This window comes from Cupressus sempervirens, chromosome 4 (genome assembly GCF_028749045.1).
Source record: "Cupressus sempervirens isolate cs-2001-9-10 chromosome 4, ASM2874904v1, whole genome shotgun sequence".
Taxonomy (NCBI): domain Eukaryota; kingdom Viridiplantae; phylum Streptophyta; class Pinopsida; order Cupressales; family Cupressaceae; genus Cupressus; species Cupressus sempervirens.
In genome coordinates this window covers 724,732,857-724,758,871 of record NC_143121.1, presented here as the reverse complement: position 1 = coordinate 724,758,871, position 26,015 = coordinate 724,732,857, and the positions used below count along the sequence as shown (strand labels likewise).

The window sequence follows — 26,015 nt, the reverse complement described above, 5'->3', positions numbered from 1 at the left end:
TGGTAGTTTGATAATAGAACCCTTTACATGCTAAAAAGGGTTGTGACACCAGCTTCTAGTACCTGCCAAAATATTGGGAAAAAATGGATGATGCAATGCCCTATGATCTCTCTGACAGTAAATATTAACAAATAAGGCATCAACCCAGAATAAGTTAACGAGTTTCAAAGATCTATGCCCATAACCAGATTTTGATAAAAACTCACGATTTAAAATAATCAGGCATGGCAGATCTGCTAAGCCTTGGCAAACTTCCTGAGTGCTGGCATATCTGCCACAAGTCTGAATCAACAATTCAACTTGGATCACTTGGTATGGAGACTCAACCAGAATGTCTCAACTAGCCTTAACCAAGTCCTATGGCTATGTTTTGAACTTGCTAGCGTCTAAACTGCTAAGTAATATGTCCTCAGATATTTACAAAGAAGAGTTCCTTACATGTCTCAGTTGGCCCTGTTTATTTATCAGTAGTTGATTACATAGATATCTTCAGTGTGCACGCATGATGAACCCTGCTTTGTAATCTCGTGACCAGTTCCCACCAATCATAGGTGATTTCCATGGACACAAAGCATCATTAAAGCTCTGATAAAGAGTCTCTGTCCTCAACAGTTTCTGTGTATGATGCGTACGATTCAATGATTGCTTCATATATTTTGATTCCTTTCAAATATTCAGCTTCATTTAAGAACTGTATGCATTAAATTGCACAATATTTAGTAAGCAATTCCAATTCTCAAATGATATGAAGGAAAAATAACATATAGACATAATAGGGTCATGCTGATTCAAACCTCATTATGGTCATGAAGCAAGATGGGAGTATTTGCCATAGGAGAGAATCCAAATGCAGGAATCCCACGCCTTCTCACAAAGCGGGCATCTGTTGCAGCTGGGAAAATCTCAGGCTTATGAAGCTTCCCTCCAACTTTCAAGATGCCGGCCTCTAGCAATGTCCACCATGGGTTTGAATGGTTTGCAACTGTCACAAGTGGGACCCCTAGCTCGTTTCTGATAGGTTCTTTTTCCTTGAACTGAACCGAAAAACAATAATTATATCCCTAATATTGAATTATCCCTCTCATATGACACAATTTCTTGTAGACATTAAGGGCATCAGACTCTCTTAACATTTACAATTAACTGCATGCTAAAGAATACACTTAGCAAACAGCTCAAAAATTGTTTCTGTAAAAAATGCAGCACATAGATACAATTATAGGTGTAAGTGAATCACAAACGCATCTCTAGACCAACCTAATATTTTCAATTTTGTAACATGAACCTTACAACCATCTAATCATGCATAAAAGGATGCCTTTTGAATACCTTGGAATAAAAGGATACCTAAACAAGGAGAAATTGCAATTCAAAAGACTTAAGTGATACTGCACAAAGACCATCAATCAAGATTACTTCTTCCATATCACTGGAAAGGAAGAGACCACTTCAATGAACGAAAGAATCATTTATGGTGTTGAAAACGAAGTTGGAAACCTCATAGAAAGCCACAGTATGCTGTGAGATATCACAATATACACCCTTCATTGAATGGTTTTGAATGTGTGAACAACACAAAGAGAGCATAATCTGCATGCATATCTGCCACTTGCAATAATAAAAGTTCATGGGGAAAAAACAGCAGAACAAGGAATACGGAGTGATTACAATCTACATTATGTAGGCCAGCAATCTGAATTCACAAAGAAACTTGGTGACAATCGTCTGATGGCATGTGGTGCAATGATAGGGTTGGTGAATATCAAGATGTCCCCAAGGTTTGATTCTTGTGGCCTATGACCAAAAGAGTGAACTTGGATACACTAAAAGTGACACAAAGAAAAAGAAAAATCATCCCAAAAACTCTCATCAATATCAGTGGTCCATCATGGTCATAAAGCAAAGAGAGATGCTAAGACATCTTTCCTATGCTTGACTGTAATACCAAGGATAATGATAATCCAACACAAAAGGTCAAAAATACCAATGTAACCCCAGAACTTGGGTACGTCGGGACGTTGAGACAAGTTTCCAAGATGGGGGGAAAATGGGCCTCATTTCGGGGATGGCAGGGGATGGCGGCAAGGGGAGGATAGGGCAGGGAGGGGTGTCATATAGTATACATATAGAACTTGAAATGCTTGTAATGAAACGATGTTTCAGTAGAAATACAAAATTAAAATACTTGAACATAGCAAAATTGCAACATGAACTAGAACTATTCAACATGCAACATAGTAACATATTACATACCCAATAGTAACATTCAAAAATCAAAATTCAAATAGAAATTCAAGTACCCATCCCAGCGGCAGCATGGTTGTGGAATGGCAGAGGTGAGGGTACTTGGGTATGCAAGTACCTGGGGTGGGAACGTCTCGGGGACAGGTGCTTCGAGATTTGGGAAGAGGGAGGGAATGAGTCCCCGTGTTACACTGAAAAGTACTAATAGCATGACACTGGTTGCATTTATAAAACATGTCAAACATGAACTCTTCAAAAAATGTTTGGTAACTAGTCACAAAATACATGAGCTTGCAGGTCAGACAGCTGTAGATATGTATGGCTACAGTAATGATACGAGAGACTACATCTTATTCACCCTTGGAACTGTCAAGAATGACTCCTTAGCTTAGCAAATAAAGGTTGTTAGAAACTATCTGATAAGATCCAAAACAAAAAAAACCTGCATGATGCAAGTATGCCAATTCCTAAATCCATGACAATAATACCAGGACAATATATCTTTAATGAAAAGAAAGTAAAAGCAATAACAAAACTGACAAATAAGGAAGAAAAAACTATCCAACAGAAAAGTTTGTAACTGGTAAAATCCAAAGCAAAAAAACTGCATGATAAAGTTTTGGTTATAGTATGGTGACTCCTAAATCCTCTACACTAATGCTAGGACAATATGAAGTATGATTACCAAGATGGAGTAGGAGTCATAACCGGATTGATAAGAAAGATAACAAAGTTGATGAACAAGGAAGATAAAGACCTAATAATGCTTCAAACCAAGTTCCAAGAGACAGGATACACCTGCTAGCTTGCATGCTACTATCTTTTAAGACTACAGCAAAAGGACTCTAGTTGCATGATGTAATAATGGTAACATCGCATATGATGCTCAATAGAAAAGAAAGAAAGAACCGCAAAAGGGATTTAAAGTATAGCAAGTTACAACAGCTAATCAGGAGTGCAAAGGGAATTTCAGAACAAAATATGAAGCATCTAAAACTAAATTGAAAAGTGATAAAACTAGGACAAGTCAGTATGTATCCACAGAAGAATAGATTAAAAACAAAACATATAATAAAATAATCTTGAGCAAGGAATCTCATTGTTTAAGTGAGCAGCCAACAGTGTCAACATGATGGAGCTAACAGAAACGAAGGCTTTAGTCTGTATCACAGATAGTTGCATCCCCAGTCAATCATATAAAAAAGGCCAACATAGCATCTGATAATGGCCAGAATGATTTGGGTTTAAGTGTGATAAAAAGACCAATTCTTGACAACAAAGGTAATCCCTCCAGTGGTTCTCCTATCCAAGGCTGACAATGCTTCAGAAAATAAAATTATTAATGTTCGGTTTTCTTTACTAACCCAGGCTATGAATGAGGGAAATTGACCCTCATTGCCAAGTGCAAGAACCAGGGGCCTACCAAAGTGTCAACCTGCTTGGTGATGCAACATCTCATGGATCTATCAGCTACTGATTTAGCAATTACACTAATCGATGGGTGCTTGACAACCCCAATGGCTAAAGAGATGAAGAAAGGAAGTAATCAAGATAGTGGTCGTGGAAGTCCACATTAAAACTCAATGTACGAAAGGAGCTAATTCCTGAAAATAATGGAACAAAAAATGTGCATTGGACTGAGGAAAGGGCAATGCCAATAAGTTATTGCAAACAAACACTCAGAGATCAAGCATTACTCCAAACTTGTTAGATGACAATGTTCAACTTCAAAGCATGGCTTGGAGAAATGTACTTGCTATTGATAAGACTGTTCCAATGTCCCTGAGATTATACCAAATCTCTGGGGGAACTGTTCCTGCCAGTGGACACCAAAAAGCTCCAACATCAAGCGCCCATACAAAGAATGTATATACTCAAGAAATCCTAAGAGGCAGTGACTGTTTGTTAGTACACGCTCCCTATGCTCTGCAAGGTTGCGAAACTATCAATTGTTTTGCACCATATGAATTATTTAGGAGAGGCTTTGGGAAAAGGTCCATACCCTGCTACCATGAGCTAAAAGACTTGAACTTTAACTGTTTCATAAATCACATTGAATATCCCTTCTTCAATTAAATGCAGAGAATTTTTTTTTGCATTTTGATTTAATAAACCATGTCTTTGATTAACCCTTTATACTTGAGACGCATATTGCTTTGTTTTTCCATGGTTTCAGAAAATAATATTTTGCTGCAAAATAACCTCACCATAAGAACAGAGTTATTTAACTGTCACTGACAAAACTTTATCTCAGGCCTAAACATAAAAATACATCAAAATTAGACATAACACATTAAAGAGTGAAGGCAATATTGATAGATATCTTCAAACCTGAAATGTCATATTGCGTGAAGCAGGTGCCCATTCTTCTGCAATTTTTTTTTCCACATATTCAGCATTACTACCTAGTGAAAGACGGATGTCAAAACCTGCTTCAGCCTCAGATGGTTGAAGATTCATGACAAATCCCTACAAGAAAAAAACATATGTTTTAGTGGATTTTGTCAAGATATCAGTCCTTAAATCTGTTAAAGATCAAAAGTAAGCCATATCACACAATCTACAGGAGTGCAGGACTAGGACTGATAGCCAGATACAAAAGTTATCATAATTACAGTATTACAAACATATCTAAAACTGGATAATGGAAGATGATCAAGATGATCAAGATAGTAGATCTTAAATAGATCACCATCATTTCATCAAACAGATGGTCCTAGTTCAATGCCCTGAAGAAGTAGACCCAGCTTCCACGACCCAATGCAAGTGTCAGGTTAATATATGAATTGTACATGACAAGATAGATCCGGATTATCTTATCTATGAGCTAAGAATGACCCTGACATACATCTTCAGAAAAATAATCGACTGTGTTTTCGACTGCAGGAGTGCACCCTACATTGAAAGACAGAATTTCCATAACATTTAAAGTATGGCCTGAAGACACAATCCTTATATAGGATGGAATCATAGCAGGAAAAACATAAAAGTGATTATGGGCATAAGATTACAAATGTATCAGATGCATCAAAATGAAAACTCACCATTAGAATCTGACTTCTTGACAAATTTGAATCGAAACTACTTACACTAGTAGATATTTGAAAATGGTGAATAAGACAATGAAAATGCCCAAATGATTAAATCCAGAAGATCACTTGCAGAAGATAATGCCTGTGGCAGCCAATGTCAAAGACTCACATTGACATTAGCAGGTGCAGGCGTAACACATTTAGACTTGGAGAGGAAATGAGAGTTGTCAGGCAGAAACAAAAGCAACTGACATGAAACCAAAGATCTGAAGAAGCAAAAAAAAAAAAACGTTGAAACTAGAAGACATGGGTGGCAGAATTAAACAGTTGAGGTAATAAAAGACTTCGCCAACAAGTAAACACAGAAATCGGTGCCCACTTGTTGATGTGAATTTTATTTCACTACAACATACAGAATCAAAAATTCAATGTTTTGGAGTGAAATATCAAACACTCAATCCTCTCCCTTGAAGGTCATCTCTCATGCTAAGCTTGCAAGGTGAGATCTTGAAATGACTTCAAGGTTCCTTCTATCGTGGACACTTGCTCAGTGAAATAATGTGATATGTTGGTACACACTTGGGGATTTTTACGATGTTTCTCAAGATTTGACAATGCACTTCTAAGGATTAGGCTTCAAAATGTGCAATGAAAATATTGTTTTTGGTTTCCAAAATCTTTGACTTCTCAACTTAAACCTAATTTCCACTTCTACTCCTAGTCTTGAATGCAAGGACTTGTGAATGGCTTGGACTTAACTAGGTCTAGCTTAATCAGCAACTCTACTCACCTAGTGTGTGCTTCCAAGGCATTCTTAAGGATTTTCAAATCAATACTTCCTCCTTAATGCCATGAAATAGATGCAAACTAAAGATTCAATACCAATTGAAGTTAAGTTCTATCATTCATTGGCTAACCACACAAAGCATTATTACAATCCGCAAGAAGCTAGTGGCATAGATTTCTTTGAGTCATGTAAGTGAACGTACACAAGTACTTTCATTCAACTAGACTACTTGAAGCAAATTCTACTCTACTTTACCTCAAATTGGAATGAAAAGCAACTTGAAATGAAATCTATTATAAGTAAGGATGAAGATAACCATGCAATAAGTCAAACTTGATCACAACTATCACCATGCAAAACACATCAATGACAAGTAGAGCAAATTTGGCATTAGTTTGCAACAATTTTACAACAAGGTTTACAAATGAGAGGAGCAGTCCTTATATAGGGAGCTCAAATACAATGGACGACCAAGATTAAATCAGAATCAATGGCCTGAATTGAAACCTACAACGCATAATTAGGGTTCCCACCCCATTAGCCAATGAGATTCAAGTATCCCAAAAAGAGACAAATAGCAAAATTATATGAAAGTAGCAACCAATGAAATGATACCACAAAGTTGGGTTAATCAAAATTAAGCACCTAGACAACCAACCAATGAGAAAATAATTTGCCACATAGGCTTACATCAAATTATCATCAAAAATAATATTTCCGTTATCACTTTCTTTCTTTGCCAATTTGATGGACTTGGACACCATGTTGTTGATCTCCATTTCAGTTCAGGCTGCAACAATTGTTTTCTCCCACTCAGATGCATTGCCTCCTACTAAAGTCATGAGAAGTCTACGAGATGAGAGACTTTCCAAGAGCTCACTTCAAATGATACCATTTTCTCCACGATTGTAATATCTCAATCTTTCACATAGGATTTGCAAGTTCGTGCTTTCTTCACTCAGCTCTTCAAAGTTGAGGCAATTGCAGTTACAGTCAAAGTGTTTGCAATTATATTGTAAACAGAAACACCAAAATGAACAATCTTATTGCTTATCTTTTCCAAAACTTCTAGCCCGTGAACTAGAGAAAAGTACCATGCCTCTATTTTGTCCACTCCTCCCACCTTAATCACCTTACCTTTTATCAACAATCACTTAGGAGTATCGGCCATAGCCTGTAGTTGGGGTATACTTCTATCTTTGAAGCAAAAACTCATTCCAAAGATTGATGAAAGCATGAAATTTGCCCATAAGTGCGTGAGTGCCTAAAAGAACTAAACAAATCTTGGAAGGAATGCTAATCCTTCCTGGACAACTCTATCCACCCAAGATCAAGTCTCCTAAAGTGTAATCCTATCACTCTCTATACTGTCAATATCTTCTCTATCAAGGGCAAGTAGTTGTGTAATTGTGTGATCTATCTACTGGATGGGTTTGTAGGCATTCTTGTAATATGCTATCAACCTCTAGTTTTCCTCTCTATACTTGTTCTTCTCCACAATTTCTTTATCCACTCTCCTCTGTATGGCTCTAAGAGCATCTTAGCCCTCCTCATATTCCATCTCTTTTGTAGTGGTTACCAACTCAAGCTCCACTATCTCATACTCTTTGATCTGAATGTTATCTCTAGTTTTATTCACCTTAGGGATAGCAATTTGGACTTTGCAAGTCCTGGAATCATCTATGATCACCTTACCCCCTCTTCTTACAAGTGGACTCTCCTCTTCGTGTTGTTTAAGATCTTCAATATTATCAATCAGTCTTGCCTCAACACTCACCCTGCATCATAGACCATAACCAATCAACTGTTGTGCATTCTCCTAACTCTAGATTAGGCCCTTTTCTCTTTTGACTCTCAACTAGGAGGATTACAACCTCTTTACTAGACCCTTCATTAGAAGATGGTATTTGTCCATCTCGAGGAGAATCCTTGATATCAACCATCACATCATTAATGTCATTTAGTGAGGGAGATGTTCCTTCAACTTTGGAGGCACTTAATGGAGAGTAACCTAAAGAACTCTAACTTGTGCTATCTTTGTTGAAGTTGATGAAAAATCAACCCCACAGTTCCCAAGAATCACCTGCATGCAAACACCTATCACAGAAAGAGAGAAGCAAAAGCTATGGAGGCTGAAATTTCCAGATCCACAGATGAGATATTCTTGATGAGCAAAAAGAGGAATTGCTATAATCAAAAGTGAATTGATTTTACAATGAGAGATCGTCCTTATAAAAGAGATTGAAACTCTAAAAAGGTCTAGCCTAGGTAGCATCATAATAATTACTAAAAGAATTAATCATTAGATGTGTAAAGTTTAGCTTAAGCAAACTAGAGTTAATTAGGAAATATCTAATTACTCTAACACCCCCCCTTAAGATAAACTTAGGGAGTAGCTAAGAACTTACAAACTACTACAAAAAGTAGATTTGGGTCCCAGGAAACAAAGGCCTGATGAGGTACCCAAGCACCACCAAATCTCCATAAAGAGGAGAAATAGAGAAAATGACACGAGAAAAATTCTACTCTAAAAAGAGATGGAAAACATGCTGAAAGAAACTAGTGAAGGATTGAAGAAGCCTCCAAACTAGGGAATCTCCTAGAAAATAGGAACAAAAAATGATCATGAAGAACATCAGTGAAGCATGTAGAAGGTGCAAATCTCTGTAAAAATTAATTGTTGATCTGAAGAACCTCTACTGAAATAGAACTTGACCAAGTAGAGAAGACTATAATCTGCATTGAATTAGGAGGCACACAAAGGCAAACAACTAAACTTGAAGATACAGATGGCATAAAACACCAAAGCCTGAAGAGCTGATCAATCAAACATGGAAGGCTGCAACCAAAGTAGGAACGAAAAGAAGAGTGTCTATGGTAAATGATCCATCTTACCAAAATGCATAGGTACCCCAGCCACTGCATCCACCTAGTACATAGGAACAAATATTGAATACAAAGCTCACTCCATTGAACCAAGGAAGCATGAGAAACAAGAGAAGAACCCCCCTAATATAGACAAGCATGAGGTGACAGGCAACTGGAAAAGTGGGCCAAAAGTACTGCATGCCAAGGAACCATGATCAAGATGCACAAAAGAGTACATATGTGTGTATTGAGGTGATCAATCTCAGACACATCATGAGGCTAATGTCACGAAAGGGAAACTCATTGGACAAATGAAGATGGCAAACAAAGGAAAAACATCAACCCCCCATGACACTTTAATCAAAGTAGTGCATGTACAATAAGGCGCAAGATACAGTGAATCCCAAGAATACAATAATCTGCATGAGTTTTTTCAGATGACACTACTCAAATCAAAAGACAAAACAAGGCAAAACTACTAAAATGAAAATACAGATGCAATATGGCACTTTATCTCAGTGTGTTTGCAAGAATGCATACAAATGATGTCTAAATAGACTAGAAGAGACATAAGGGTGATACAATAGATAGTACAACCCATGACGGATCATTTGAAGCAATGAAATCGATCTTTGGACCTGAAACAAATAAGATATCCACCAACATGCAAAAATGGAAAAGACTGAATAGATTGTGCTTGGAGCAGAATCTCAGAAAACAACAAGCATCACTAGAAAGAGCTTTGAAAGACCTTTCCAATGATATAAAGAATTCCTAAATCAGAGATTCGTTGCTCAAGATGTCTTCCAGAGTACAAAACTGAACACCTAACTTTGATAGCAGAAAAAGCCATCAAAAAAGCATCAAAACTGAAAATCACCTGCACCACTGTGATGGGCTCAGAACTAGCTTTCCAACGATATCTCGTTTTCGGAAAAGGGAGTCTGTATGCTAGAGATATGAGCAAAAAACTGAAGGTAGATCCAAATAGAGCATGAAGGAGTGACAGGAACACTGATGCAATGCTAACATGGCACTGCCGTCAACAATTGATGAGCCCAAATTTAATGGTCAAATGACTGTTGAGGCAAAAAAAAATAGTAAATGACCTTGATGTCGGAAAAAGAACATCCAGTATGTTGGGAAAAGATAGTTTGCCTGGAAAAAGAAGGGTTGATGTCGGAAGAAAAATATGGTGGCCAAAAATTTCAACATGTGCCAAAAAAAAATCTCCTCGCCATTTCAAATGTTCGCTTTAAAAAAAAATTGGAAACACTGCCACCATACAATAACTTGAGACCACCAAGAAATTCATGGCAAATCTACCTAAACAAAGCAAAAGAATAAACTTCCAATACTGCAAAAATACCAAAAAACCACCTTGGGCATGTGAAACCACCATGCAAACAACAGAGGGGTGCGACAATTAATAAAAGGCGGGTCCCACATAATCTGACATGGTGTACCTAGTGCTGACCGAAGACTAAGCTTCCAAGGGCTGAAAAACTCCAAAGAAGAGGGGCAAGCGCATGACAGTGATTTTAGCAAGGATTCCGCTGGTGGAGCCCATCATTGGTGGGTTGCAGATGCACATGGCAGAGGATTACCATTTGGAGCCCGCAAAAAAATAAAGAGCGCCAAAAACTGCACAATCATTCCAATATGTTCACCCAATCTCACTAGACAACCAATCAAGGAGAAAAAAAAATGCCAAGAAATGTCGAAATTGTTGAAGGTCAAAGGAGGCCGCCTTTCTTGGAGAAACTGCCAAAAATGCTTTGGTAACCCCAAAATTACTGTTGGTTAGGCAAAGGCCATGTGGCATGATAGTAGAAGGATGATGTGTGGGAAGACTCCCCTTAATAAAAGTCGCTTCCAAAAATCAAACCCACCAAAACACTTTGAGTCTGCACCATAGTCAGCGTCCACAAATCACAGAGGGTTGCTTTTATCCACAACCGCCACAAAATACATTTGCAAATGGGAAAGAGCCCAATAATTTCTATGAGTCAAGGTAGGAACCTGAAGTAGAGTCCGAGATCTGCTCATTACAGGCACAAGTCTCACATAGCCGCATTCAAAATGTGGATTGGACTATGATGGAGAGCTTGAGGTGTTGAGTCAGCACCGCATGGAGGAGGGCATGTGAAAAATTCCGCACAAGTGCAAAGTGCATGGAGAAAATTCAAGGCATGATGGGAAGAGTGCCAACAAAATAGGGAGTTCACTGGCTAGCAAAGTGCCAAAAAAAAAATGCATCAACAATTGCACAAAGATGCTTCCCAAGGCATTGACATAACCCAAGCATGAAAAAAACAAGTTGCGGTGCCACTTAGGCAGGGTAGGTATGAGCTTGGTAGACCTGCAAAAGCTGCTATCTTTGAAAAACACACTCCTCTTTTTAATAAAAAGTGCCTCCAAAAAGCATGTAAAAGATGTTTATTTTTTATAAAATCCTCCATGCATTTTTATCTTTTTAAAAAATGGCATGCAAGTTTTAATCATCAAATGCCATGCACACTTTAAAAAAATGCTTTCTCAATTTTTGGAATATTGTTGTCTCGTTTTTCGTGCCCAGGTCAATACGGCCTGGGTAGAAAAACATTTTTCCTTAGTCAACAGCATCCAAACTAGACATATTTTATATGGAAATGGGGGTTTTTGAGTGCTCTAAGCTCAATAGTGATGTCCAATTGGGCTCAAAGTGCTCCAAAAAATAGGTCCCCCCAAATCCAATACATAACACTTTTGAAAACTGAAACCCTGTGAAAGAGAAAACTCAGATCTAAAAATCAATTCGAAATCTCTCATGAACAAAACAGGGGCATGAAGATCTGAAGCTCTGATATCATGTTAAAGTTGATGAAAAATCAACCCCACAGCTCCCAAGAATCACCTGCATGCAAACACCTGTCACAAAAAAAGAGAAGCAAAAGCTATAGAGGCTGGAATTCCCAGATCCATAGATGAGACATTCTTGATGAGCAAAAAGAGAAATTGCTATAATCAAAAGTGAATTAATTTTATAATGAGAAATTGTCCTTATAAAGGAGATCAAAGCCCTTAAAAGGTCTAACCTAGGTTGCATCATAATAATTAATAAAATAATTAATTATTAGATGTCTAAAGTTTAGCTTAAGCAAACTAGAGTTGATTAGGAAATATCTAATTACTCTAACAATCTTCTGATTTTGAAGCAATCTCTTGATGCACCTCTTTGCTTTTAGATTACGTAGTTTTTCCTTGCTTTGAAGTGGTACTTTCTTTGGCTGGAGGAGTTGTCTGTCTTTGTCTCTTTGCTTGGGGCTCCTTGATTTTGATTCCCTTCTCGATCGAATTGTTGCTCGAAAAATCTCTCTTCTTGCTAGGTTCCTCCTACTACCCACTTGATGCTTGAGGCTACTCTGATGACTCCTCTTCTTCAACCGCTTCAAATAACTTCATTTTATCATATGTTAAAGGTACTTTACTTTAAACCAATTCCATGAATCTTTTGATCTAAACACTCCTAAATGTCAAGAGAAATGGGAATAATCAACGTGTCAAGACTAATCTTCATCTCATCTTGACAATTAATCATCTCCAACTCATGATTTGTGGAGGTTTTGAAGTCTCCTCTACTTTACCGTTATTCTCCAACTGATTGGGAATTTCTACTCCTTCCACTTGTGTTCTCTAATCTCATCTACAGTCAACCTCAAGAATATCCTCTTTTTGACTTCAAAATCATCACTCATATCTGACCAATAATCCTCCAAATATGGGATTTGGATATATCAATTCCCATGTGCCTTCTCAATTTTTTCCTTTGGGGTTGATATTTTGTCTTGACTCCTAGAATTCCAGTCCATACTACTCCACAGATGCATCTCCCAACTCAAATCCTACTAGAGATGGATCTCACCACTAAGATTGAGCAAGAACTTAACTCCTTGCTTGCTTTTTAGTCTTTGAATTTTGTCGTAGGAGATGAGTTATCTTGCTCTTGGATGATTATCTTTTTTGTTAGGTGCCTTGGGAAAAGTGTATTCCAAAGAATTCAAAGGTGTGAACTTGTTATTTTGGATGTTCCATGATTCATATTCATCAATCAAATTCTTTGCTTCCTTTGAAAGTCTTCCCCCTGAGGCCTCTCCTAGATGCCTTGAAACCTTCATAGTGAACACATCATTGAAAATCCTAAAGTCCTTGATATTTTGGAGGTGCAATTGTGGATAACATGTGGGCACTATGTACTCTACCTTCTCGATTCTACATCTTCCCAAAGGTTTCAATCCTGAAAGAATAGTCTAGCTATCATGTAGACAAGGTAGGATGTCATACCAAATGTCATGATGTCCTTTACTATTCCCAACTGATGATCAATGTTGACACTAATAATCTTTGCCTATGCAAACATCACTTCTCCTGATAGGATCTTGTCTATGACGTAAAACATCCATGGTTTGAATGTATTGCCCTGTGGCTCTCCCATCACCATGTTCAATGTCACAATGAGATTTCCAATATCTTGCTCGAAATCCAATATGGTTTATTTCATGTTGCCAACTTTCAGTCTATCCCTTTTAAGCTTTTAGTTGTTGGCATTCATTGCAATTTTGTCCAATTGCTTGTCGAGATAGCCTCTAGGTGACTCACTTCTCATCAAGTTTCCAAAACTCCCACTTTGCGTCTTTTCCAGGTTTCCCTTGCTTCACTTTTCCTTATTTCTCCATGAGGGATTCTTGTCATTCCAATGCATTTGGAGCTTAGGTGATTTAGGATTGGTTGGGATATGGTCTGAGCATCTTCCCGATGAGAAGTGAGTCCTTTTTTCCATGACATTTCTCTTGCTCCTGCATTCTCGTTTCCTTTGCATTCTAAATCATCCAACTAGCTACCATCAACAAGGAACCTGAAGATCAAAGTAATGATAGTAATCACAGATATACACCTGCTTGACTTATGATGAGAAGTTCTAGAAGAGTGAAAGTTATAGCTAAGAAAGTCTCGAGTCAAAGTTCCGAGGTCCAAATCCATTTCTATGCAAGGAAATGGGTCTGCATGTTTTTTGTTGCTCACCCGATGGAAATGAAATCGTCCAGTTCTGTTTCTGAAGCCAACAAGGCTCGTGCTCTATTCAAAGATTTTATGCATCAATGGGACCTAGGTGTGATGCTGAAAAGGAATAAATCTAAGCTCGTGATGGAGAACCCATGCTCGAAATTTCATCTCAAGGATATACAAGGTAACTAACCAAAACTAGGGAAAATGCTTAAAAGTGGTTCTTCCTCCGAAAAGTGTTCGTCTTAGAGGTGTTTTCCGTCCTTTGGAAAGATAAAAGGCTACTTCTCTGAAAGACTAGAAAAATAAAGAGCTATGCAAGTATAGTATGAGAATATTCCGCAGACATGCTAGAAAGATGCTTTCGGTAAAGTCAGTTGTAAAGGTGCATTTTTGATATAAAGGAGATCAAGTGTTTGGATACTCGATGCAGAGAATGAGAAAATGAAGTGCCCGAGGAATTGAAGGATTATTGCTTAGACTACGATCCCGAATCAAAGGAAAAATAAGCTTACAGAAAGATGGATGTACACTTTCTCCTCCGAATATAAAGAATTATCATGTGAATCCTTTTACAAGATTTTAAAGTAAATAAGGGACTTTCCACTAAACTGAAATCCCTTGGTTCAGTAAGTGGCTTTCCACACTACTATATCACTTTAAGAGAGTAATTTGGTTTCCGGTTTCATGGATCCTTACATGCATAGAAACAAAAAGTTTTTGAATTAGCCATTAATTATCAAATTTATTGCAAATCCTACCATTATGATTGTTGGTTGTGTTTAATTTCATTCGTGTGGCGCCAACGTTTAGATTTCTACATCTATTTGATCGGATTTGCCTCAAACTTGCTTCCTCATTGTTTTAACAGCTATTTATCGAGCAGATTCCCCCCCCCCCCCCCTCTTTGAAATTATAAGCAAATGGCAATCAGAGCAGCAGGTTATGATAGACTCATAGGCTTGGAAAGTGAATTGAAGGATCTCTCTGATACTTCATTCAAATTCTATGACTTAGGTGACCTCTGTAGGAGGCTTAACTCTCGGCCCATATATCCAATTACCCAGAAGTTGAAGGAAAGCGGAATGGTGGAAGCTGCTGGATTTCCCATGGTTGTGCAGGCTCCAGAACTAGGAAGAGAGTGTATCGAGAGATATAATCTAGAAACAAAGCAGATCTTGCTTCCTGATCAATCTATCCTTCTCTCGATAAATAAGGTCTTGATGCAATCTGCATTCGGCGTGCCAGTAAAGGAAGAATACTGTGACATTGATTTTGGGTCCTTTGCATCTATGTTTAATGAAAAGAAGACTTTGAGAAGAGAGGATATGCATAGAACCTAGTTCCAAACACCTTGTTCAAAGAAGAGCAAAATGTCGAAAACTCTTTTTGGAACCAATTTGAAAAGAGAAATTGTCGACATCTTGGCACTATTGCTGAGATTGAAAGGAAAGGAAGAAGTTCTGGATTTCATTGAGCATCACTTCTTGGTGCAAGCCATATGTGCCGAAGGACTGCTGATCGACTGGGCCAAAATCATATGTGATGAGCTCGCCTCGTGGTTAAATTCAGCTAAGGCATTCAAGCAATTCTATATGTCCTCATATTTAATATGTCTTAGCCACGTGTCACTTGTGGCCGGGTCTTCCTAGAATCGAAGACTATGATGAGAATACGAGGGTGTATGAGTTCTACTCTCGCCTTCAGCTGCAGAGGAGCTTCGAAGAGTACGTGAAAGAGAATGATGCCTTCACTCTAAGATTAAGCCAGGAATCGCAAGGCTGCCCTAAGCGAAGATTTTCACTAGAAGCTATTTCGGCTATAGCCTAGTTCGGATGCTCTTTCATCCAATTCCCACACTTCTACCTACAAATTGGTGCTTTTTTGATGGGTTTCCCAAAGGCTCCCTAGGTACCCTGAGGACAAGGTTGTTCTTGTTGAATTATGTTGACAAATACTAGAAGTGAACACCTTGTGTTCTAAAGTAAAGAAAATAGCCAAAATTTCCTTCCCAATAGTAGTTGGACCCTATTCTTGTGCTTCTAGATTTGATGACCAGAATCTAGTTAAAAGTTTTGAGAGCAAGATCAAAATGGTTGATTATGAGGTACTCAAGCCTCAATATGACCTAGTGAACTTCGTGAGAGATCATTTGGAGCTGGGATATGATCACAGATATGTTCCAGACATTGAAGATTATTGGGTTGGATGTCATAATGAATACCAAACCAGGGAGAGGTATTGGTCCAGGCTAACAATTGATAATATTAAGTTATATAATAACTCTGTTGATGTTTCTGATATTGCAGATGATGGCTCCTATATGCATCCCTCATCGTTCGAGTAGATCAAGGGAACTCCCATTGTGTCAATCCTGCCTAAAGGTCCTATTATCGATACAATGGAGGTCTTAATTCATGGGATTATCAAAAGGATGGAGAAATGGGTGGAGTGGACCAAGGCGAGAAAGAAAAGAACGAGAAGTACAAGCTCTACTAGTGGAGTAGCTTCCGAAAATGCTTAGTCAACTGCAGCTACTTCCTCCACTACTGCCACTTCAACATTAGCAGGTCCAACACACTCCATCAGTCGGGGCGAAGATCAACCTCCGAAGAAAAAATGTCCAGATTAGCCCTACTTGTGGAAGAGGATCTCTCCCGAACATAGGAAAAGTTGGGGATAAGGGGAAGGATAAAGAGCAAGAGCAAGAGAAATTAGTGGCCAAGCCTTACTCCCCTATCCAAGTCATCAATCTTGATGGTGACACCAATCCCATGGATGGTCAAGAGCAAGACACATCCCGGCATGATGATACCTTGGCCCTCTCAGTTACTAAAGTGACTACTTTCCCCACTACCACTCAAAGCAAGGAGACACCCCTAGTGGCAAGGAAGCTCTTCGATCCTACAACCCTTCAGTCAGCGATTGATGTCCTCTCAACCGAGTCATGGTTGGAAGAGACCATTGATAAAAAAAAGTGAAGATATGAGGAAGCTGCCCCATCCAAGGACCTCATCACGCAAGCAACTTCCTCTCAGCTAAAATCAAAGAAGACAAAGAAGCAGAAGTCTATAGCAACACTAGCCACTGATCCCTCTACTAGTCATATGTTGATGGAGATAGCAAAACCTTAGAAAGAGGGCAAGTTCCATGAGCTCACTATTAATGACTTTCATATCAGAATGGTCAACATTGGTATTCCCATGCATGATTTATATGGTTATTATATGGAAATTAACCAATGAAAAGATAAGAGGACAAACTAGAAGAATTAAGGGTGGAGAAAGAGGTACTCAAGGCCTTGAATAAAGAACTAAGGGCCTATATCAAAGCTGCACTTAGGAGCACTTCTACTGTCTATTACGGTTTCTGTCTGTGCTTTTCAAGATAGTGCTAGGTTCTCTTTGTTCCAGGGTTTGTTGTGACTAGATATTAATCATCCTACTACAACCACTCTCCAGTCTGCAGATGATCATCTCTACTATGACCAAGGTGTTTGGTTTTTCTTTGAGCGCTTCCAATTTGTGCTTAGACATCATTTCATGTGATTGGTGTCTTCTGCATTCGGATTTCACAGCTTTGTGCTCTTTCCTTAGTGTGAGTTCCACTCATTTTTCTGCTACTGATGACGACTACAACTGGTAATATGTCATAGCCACAACCTCTAACCTATCAGAGGCTTTGTGATCGGGTCTTTAAGCTAGAATTTGATAATCAGGTGCTCTTCGATCCTACTACCCTCAGAGCAAGGAGACACCCCCAGTGGCAAGGAAGCTCTTTGATCTTACAACCCTCAGTCAGCGGTCGATGTCCTCTCAACCAAGTCATATTTGGAAGAGACCATTGACCAAAAAAAGCAAAGATATGAGGAAGTTGCCCCATCCAAGTACCTCATCATGCAAGCAACTTCCTCTCAGCCACAATCAAAGAAGACGAAGAAGCAGAAGTCTGTAGCATCATTGGCCACTGATCCCTCTATTGGTCATATGTTGATGGAGATAGCATAACCTTAGAAAGAGGGCAAGTTCCATGAGCTCATTGCCAATGACTTTTAGAGCAAAATGGTCGACATCGGTATTCCTGTGCATGATTCCATGGTTAATATATGGAAATTAAGCAATGAAAAGATAGAGGACAGACTAGAAGAATTAAGGGCGGAGAAAGAGGTACTCAAGGCCTTGAACAAAGAACTAAGGGCCTACATCAGAGCTGCACTTGGGAGCACTTCTACTGTCTATTGCGGTTTCTATCTGTGCTTTTCAAGACAGTGCTAGGTTCTCTTTGTTCTAGGGTTTGTTGCAACCAGAGTTTGCTACGACCAGAGTTTGTTGCAACTAGAGATTAAGCATCCTACTATGACCAGTCTCCAATCTGTGGATGATATTCTTTGCTACGACCAAGGTGTTTGGTTTTTCTTTGAGCGCTTCCAGTCTGTGGTTAGACATCATTTCACGTGATTGGTGTCTTTTGCATTCGGATTCCACAGTTTTGTGCTCCTTCCTTAGTGTGAGTTCCACTCATTTTGCTACTACTGATGATGACTGCAATTGATAATATGTCATAGCCACAACCTCTAACCTATCAGAGGCTCTGTGATCGAGTCTCAAAGCTAGAATCTAAAAATCAAGTGCTAAGAGAACAAATTCTATCTCTGAATGAGACCATCATTGAACTCAAACATGCTATAGGATCATATACCTCTCAGATTAAGCATTTATCTAATACCTTCACTTCTGAAACAACAGGGTTAAAATCAAATCTGGAATCCATTATAGAACAATTTGAGGGGCTAGATCCAATTAAAATACAACAATCAGAAATGGGAGCAAAACACTCCTCTCTCATTTCAGAAACTGAACAAAGAGTTAAATCTTGGGCTTCTATCTGCAATGCCTCAGTTATTGTTGCACCTTCTCTGAATCTGGATAAGATTATTCAAGGGAAGATTGAGGATGAGCATGTGAGATGTGCTTGTGAGCTCAACCTACGAGTCTATGGTCTCCCTCCCACTTCCAATCCTCTCTTTGTTGGACGCTCTTTCCTTACCAATCAGCTTGGTCTCTCTGACATTGCTTTGGACAAATGTTGGATTGGTTACGGTGACACCCTCTTCATTCGGTTTTTCAACTCTTCGAATAGGCTTCGTGCTCTCTGAGAAAAGAGGAAGTTATTCTCTCTCCCTTCAAAGATCTTTCTAGATGAAGATCTCCCAAAGGCTCAGGTGGCAAAGCTGAAATATGCTCGTGGCATTGTTGCGGAGGCTAGACATGTTGAGAAATGGACAGTTATTAGGAATCTCAAGGCAATTGTTCAAGATTTTCCCCCCAGTGGTTGGGAAGCGAGACAGGCTAAGACCAAATGACAGTCTCGCCAGTAGTCAGACAAGAGGGAGACTCCCATTTGCTCTCTTCTTGTTAACTGCTAGAATGGTAATGGTTCTTTATGGTCATTACCTAGTATTTTACATGATGTAGTGGGGTCTATTGATATACTTGTCATCACTGAGACCCACAAGAGTCCTGTGTGTCCTCTTCCGGGGCTTACAGGGTATCAGTGGTTATTTGTTTGTAGAGATGAAGTACATGCTTTTGGTGGGGTCCGTGGGTCTGGTGGCATTGCATGTTTGGTCAGAGATTATATTTTTAGTAGCACTTCTATTGTCCACTCAAATACATTTGTCAAGTTCATGTGGGTCCGTATTGATCGTAAGTGTCACTGATAGAGATTTTTTTATTGCTTTTTGTTATTTCCTGCTAGCTTCTTCCAATTATGCTATCCATGGTATCGAGGATGGAGACCCTTTTGTTGACCTCAGTGAGAGTTTCTCTTAGTTTGCTTCTTTAGGTGACATCATCATTCTTGGGGATTTCAATGCGAGGACCAGAGAACTCTAGACTCCAATATATGACCATGGCTCTGATTCCATCTATTCCACTAAGATTGATCCGACTGCTATGGGTCTTCAGTGTATTTCTAAGGATGTTCTTGGACCAATTTCCTGTTATGGTCGCCATCTTTTGTAGCTTTGTGAATCCTCTGGGCTTGTGATATTGAACGGTCTCTCCTACTTTCCTGGTTTGGAGCTCTTTACTTGCTGGCCTCATTGTGGGGGTGCTAGTGTTGTTGAGTATGCCCTCACCTCTCCCTCCTTCATTTCCTTCATTCACAGCTTCACCATCTTGCGCCTCCCTCTTGTCAACCATGCTCTCCTTAGTATTCATATTCATATTTCTCTACTTTCTTCACCTTCTCCTCAATCGCCTCATCTCTTCTCCTCCATTGCCCATCCCCCTGCTTGCTTTTGCTTCCTTGATGGTGATAGTGAGCTTTTTCCCTTTCATCTTTCTAGACTCCTCAATCTTGAGTGTTTTACTGATTCTTGTGAGGCCTCCTCCATGTTTGATATGCTTGCTTTGGCCATTTGGAAATCTGCCATCCTTTCCATACCTCACCATCCTTCACTCTCCCTCCCTCGCAAGCATCATAGCACTTGTCCTATGAACCAATGATTTGATGATGATTGTAAAGCTTCTCATCGTTTTGTGTGTGCCACTTTTGAGGCTCACTCCCCCGACTTTGCTCACCTTTGGTTGTCTTATCTTCGTCTTCTTCGCTACAAGAAACATTCCTTTATTGCTTCCCAGTGAAAATCCCTTTGCTCCATGTCGATCCGCAATCCCTTGGCGCACCCTTTTCCCTCGCTGTACTCCTCCATCTTCCATTCTTGACTTTCGCTCTCTAACCTCTCACACCAAGACTCTTTATGACATTCCTGGACAGCCTTCTTGTCATCACATCCCACCTTTCTCTCACTTGTTCACCCCTTTTCACATTTATGAGGCCATCAGATCTATGAGATGCAGCAAAGCAACAGATGAGGAGGGGTTCCAAGCTGAAATCTTCAAGTTTGGTGCCTCCATTCTAGGCCCCTATCTCTTTGTTCTCTTTAATAAGGTGATTTGTATTGGTTTTTCAATTTCCTGGTCCAAACATCTTATCTACCCAATCCATAAGACCGGTCCTATTTCTGACCCTGGGAATTATAGGACCATTATGATCGGACACACATTTGCCAAACAGTATGCTACAACCCTCAATGCTATGTTATCTAGAGAGCTTGACATTAAAGGTTGCACAACTAGAGGTCAAGCTAGTTTCCAAGTAGATTACCAGACCATGGATCATATTTTCACTTTACGAGCTATTATTTTGGAGGCTAGACACAAATCAGAGAAAGTTTACTACTGCTTTGTTGATTTTTGCAAGGCCTTTGACTCTGTTACTAGGATGGCTTTATTTCAGAGGCTTCGGGAGATTGGGACTACTGAGATGTTACTAACTACTATCATGAGATTATACGAAACTGTGGTGGGAAGATTCAGGACTCCTGAAGGTTTCTTAGTTTCGATCCATAGCACCATTGGCGTTAAGCAGGGATATCCTCTCTCCCCCACTTTGTTCAGTTTGTACATTGATGAGCTTGAGGATTTCCTTTTGAAATCTTCACTCCCTGGTGATCGTTGCTACTTACACCAAGTCTTGATCTCCATTCTTTTCCCAGGTGATGTGATTCTTCTTGCTTCTTCTCCAAAGAGTTTACAGAGACTTATGGATGGTTTGGCTTCTTTTTGTGTTCAGAGACAGCTTGCAATTAACTTGGGTAAGGCTCGTGTTATGGTCTTTAATTGCTTAAAGACTTCTCATCTTTGCTTCTCTTTTCAGGGATAGGAGATTGAGATCACTTCGTCTTATATGTATCTTGGAGTGAAGTTTTCTAGGCCCCGCTTCAATTTGAGGCCAGCGATTCAGTCCAGAGTTAGTAAGGGCATGGGTTCTCTTGCTATGCTTGAGAAACAATGTTTCAAACACCATTTCCAGGACACCTCATCCAAGTTATCCCTCTTAGACTCCTTTGTTCGACCAATTGTTCTTTATGGTTCTGTGGTTTGGGGACCTTCTCTCCTTGGTTCCGATTAGACCTCGATCGAGTGGGTTAGTACTTTGCTTCTTCGACACATCATCATGTCATAGGTTCACTCCTCATAGTATTATTTTTACCGAGTTTGGTGCTCATCTTTTTAGTCTTGTGGCCATATTTGATCTGATTTGGCTCCTTCATTGCCTACGTGGTTTTGCAGATTTAGTTGGTGAACATGATAGATACTCCTATCTGGCATATTGCTCCTCTGTTGCCAATGTGAGTTCTAATACTAGCTCTCGAGCTCATTGCTGGTATGTTCAGGCATCTTCTTTGCTGAGCTCGATTGGAATTGATATTGATCGCCTTCCTCATCAATTCTCATTTAATGCTCCTGCTCATCTCCTCCCATCTCAACAGCAATTGACGAGCGTGTCAGACTTGATATTTATAGATAATATATTACCACTACCTGCACTAACCCTCATGGTGGTTTAGGTCTGAGGATGGCCTTCCATGCGGAGCATTTTTTGGAGATTATTGATGGGATTATTGTTCGTCCTAATTATCTTTCTTGACGGTGGAGCCATGCCCTGCATATCTCTTTGGGGTCATTCAGAGTTGGTTCTCACCTTCTTCGTGCTCAGACTGATCATCATATTGATAGAGGGGAACGTATCTGTAAGTTGTGTACTCTTAATGAGATTGAGACAAAGACTCACTTTATCTTCTGCTGTCCTATCTTTTATGAGATCAGAGGGAGATTTTATTGTTTGTTCTGTGATTGTTGTTCTCTCTCAGCCTTCTTCCACTATTGTGACCAGTGATGTCTTGCTCTTTATCTTCAGGAGGCCACTTTTTTTCATGCTAGTACTTTACAGTCACCACTTCCTCACAGGCATACATCTGATCAACTTATTACTACCTTTTTCAGATCCTTATCTCCTCTATGGGGTGTGAAAAGGCTGTCTAGTTCTACCAATTCTACTGCCCATTCTAGATCTATCAGGCCCCACAACGGTTATTTACGTCAATGACATTCTTCCACGAGTTCACTGCGACAGTCCAGGGCTCCTATCTATTCACAATCTTATCATTCTATGACTAACTTCTTTTTACCAAGGAAGGACTCCTAGTCTTTCACTTGGCCTCTCTCTCTTTTCTTGTTTCTATTTAGCTTTTCTCACACACTGTTTGGTGCCCTTGCTGTTGATAGCTTTATGGTTGTAACTCTCAGTCCCATAGACCCTTCGTGGTCTTTTGTTGGACACTAATAATCTTATCTTATCTTATCTACTAGTACATTTGATCCTAATGCAGAAGAGAACAAGAACTTGCTTTTAAAGCTACAACAAGAAAGGCAATTCGGTCAAATTGGCTGCTCATAGATTGATCAAATGAAGGTCCAAGGTCCCCCTCTCATCGAGAATCTTGGAAATCTATTGTTAGATACTAACAAGTTGAGGGAAGCAGTGTCTAATCGTGAAACTACCATACACAAAGCATCAGATAGACTGACGGAGCAATTGGCCTTGTTGCTAGAGGTGATTGATATGAAGACTAACATCGCCATGACCCACGGGATCCTCAAAATAGGTTAAGAACCATTGCTTCATTGGAAGCAATTATTGGAGTTCATAGTGGAAAGCTCTGTAAGATCAGGAAATGAGCTTAAGAATGTGCATGGTTTTGTACAGAAGGTCATGGAAATTTTTTTTGAATACTTAAAGGTCTTGCATATGGAATCGTATGTATCCAGTAACGGTCAATTGGTGGACATCGAGCGAATGAAAGCCAAATTCCTAACAATTGTCGATGATGCCACTGATCCAGTTAACTTCCAGGTGTCAAAGATCCAGGAGTTTCCATCAGCAGATTCCATCTTATGAGGTCGTTAGAGTGGAAGAGCTGACTTGATAACATCATAATCCTAGGTGTGACGAACTGGATAAAGTAATCGATGCAATAAAATCATATAGAGCTAAGGCTGTGACCCCAAAGAAAGTTTGATGCTCTGATATTCTCTCAGACAACTGTCACTCTCTCTTCTTTTCTCAATTTCTCTTTTGTAACCATTTTAGGTAGTAGGCTTAAACTCTATAGTGGTCGATGACCAATCAAGTCCTATTTTTAGCTTCCTTTGTTCAAAGATTCTCTTCAATGTAATTTTTCTAGAGAGGCCTATATATGCAACTTTTGGTGAAATTAATAAGATCAGCAAATTATTTTCTGGGCGAACCCCTGTAGCTGGGACTACCATGTGACTCTGAGTCTACATTTTAATTTTGTTGTTCATTTAGTTGTATAGTACTTTGGATGAACATGCTGTAAATGAAAACTGAAAGATTGCAAATAAACTTGGTTTTGTTTCTTTCATCTTAGTGGATTGTAAGCTTTACTTTCCTCAGTATAAGTATTACTTTATTCCCTTGTGTTGTGCACATTAGTTCGTGTGTATTTTATGGATTGTATGAGAAGCCCGAGATTTGATTAATGAAGTAGTTGAAAAGGGGACAATCCGGGTATTGTCAAATCTCAATTATTCTAGCAATTCGAGCATTGCTAAATTAATCACTCTCTCTCCTCATGCTGTGGTAGGTAGTCTTGCATGGTTTCAATTTTCCATCTAAGATAGAATAGATTGCATTTTAGGAGTTTAATTTGAAAGTCGCCTAGATTGTTTGAAGCTTTAGGCAATTTGGTTCTGCCTCTTCTGCTCTCTGGTTAAGAGCATACCCCAAAAACGTAAAACAAATTCATTGCAAATCTTGCATTTCAAGGGAGTCGTACCTTTCAATTCAAGGGTCTTTGATAGATTACTATACTGACCCATTCTGATGTTAGCTGCTTTGTTTTTCATTTACCATTGGGCACATTAAGAGTCAAGGTATAATCCATTGAAATTAAGGAAGATGTAATGTCCCCATTAATAGGGTTAGTTTGGCAAGTAATACTTGCAAAATAAATGTTAATCACAATAATAATAAAACTAAGTATATTATTCTACCCTCTAAGTTAACTCCAATCTTAAGGACATTTCCAGATCGGGCTTCTTAGCTCATAGTTACCTCGCCATCATCCCGAGAGCGCACCCCTTAAGATTCTTCTTGGATGGGCATCCTCTATCCAAGGCCAACGACATATGCATATGTTTGACAACATCAGAATATTCTGGCACATCGATTATCGGCCATGGTAGACAATCTTAATATCTCCATGCTCCATGCTTCGATATTGAATCTCAGCCATGGCGGAGAATGTAGATATTAATATCTCACATGCTCCATGCTTCGAGTTCACGTTGATTCTCAACCATGGCGGACAATGGAGATCTTAATATCTTACATGCTCCATGCTTTGAGTCTCATTAATATCCATGGTGTTAACCCCATGAGCTAACACAATATTATCCACAAGTATGGTTCATAAATAAATTCATAAACATAATTAAACAAATATAATTTATAAACATACCTTTCTTACCTTCTTTTCCAAGAGTCGCACCCTTTCATAATACAAATCTTTTGAAAAGTTACAACACTTCATAGTTATAATCCTTTCGAAAAGTCACAACTCTTCATAACTAAAATCCTTTGGAAAAGTCCCAATACTTTATAATCAAAATATTTTTGAAGAGTCACAACTGTTCATAATTATGACCCTTTCAAAGGTTCACATCCTTTTAACATCATTGAGACCTTTTCAAAAAGTCACTTCCTTATTTTCTTCATATTACTTTCCTCTTCCATTTTTCCTTTTGAACTCCTCTCCTCTTCTCTTTCTTTTCTCTCCTCTCTAAAATAAAGTCTCTTCCCTTTTATATCTTAATTTGAAGGAGTCATGTCTATTTGTTAAATCTTTCTTGACTTTTCATTAGATTTAGTTAATTTATATTATTCTATGTTATATTATTTATTTACTTATTTGTGTTTATTATTATTTATTATGAAATTCTATTTAGAAAGTCAACATACTTTCTACAATTTTTTTTTTGATCGGTAAACGGTCGAAGCCTTCTATTATACTGATAAAATTATAAATAATTACAAATTTTTTCCATTCTGACGGGCACTAGTAGGAAAGAATGGAGCAAGAAAACCTCCAGTCTAGCCCAGGGCCGAAG

The 26,015-nt window shown here is 38.9% G+C and overlaps 1 protein-coding gene across 2 annotated transcripts in view; it reads right to left on the bottom strand.

The window, feature by feature from the left end:
* Positions 1-189: 189 nt before the first annotated feature.
* The window catches only part of LOC149563321 (uncharacterized), a 44,087-nt gene continuing 18,261 nt past the window's right edge, over positions 190-26,015 (bottom strand). The window contains exons 2-4 of one of the 2 annotated variants that reach the window (XM_089826662.1): positions 4,576-4,713; positions 795-1,034; positions 190-691 (exon numbers count right to left, since the gene is read on the bottom strand). In XM_089826662.1, coding sequence (XP_089682788.1) covers positions 578-691; positions 795-1,034; positions 4,576-4,713 — 492 coding nt within the window. In that variant the 3' untranslated portion in view covers positions 190-577. The remainder of the gene's footprint in view (positions 692-794; positions 1,035-4,575; positions 4,714-26,015) is intronic. The other variant, XM_089826663.1, reaches the window with a different exon arrangement.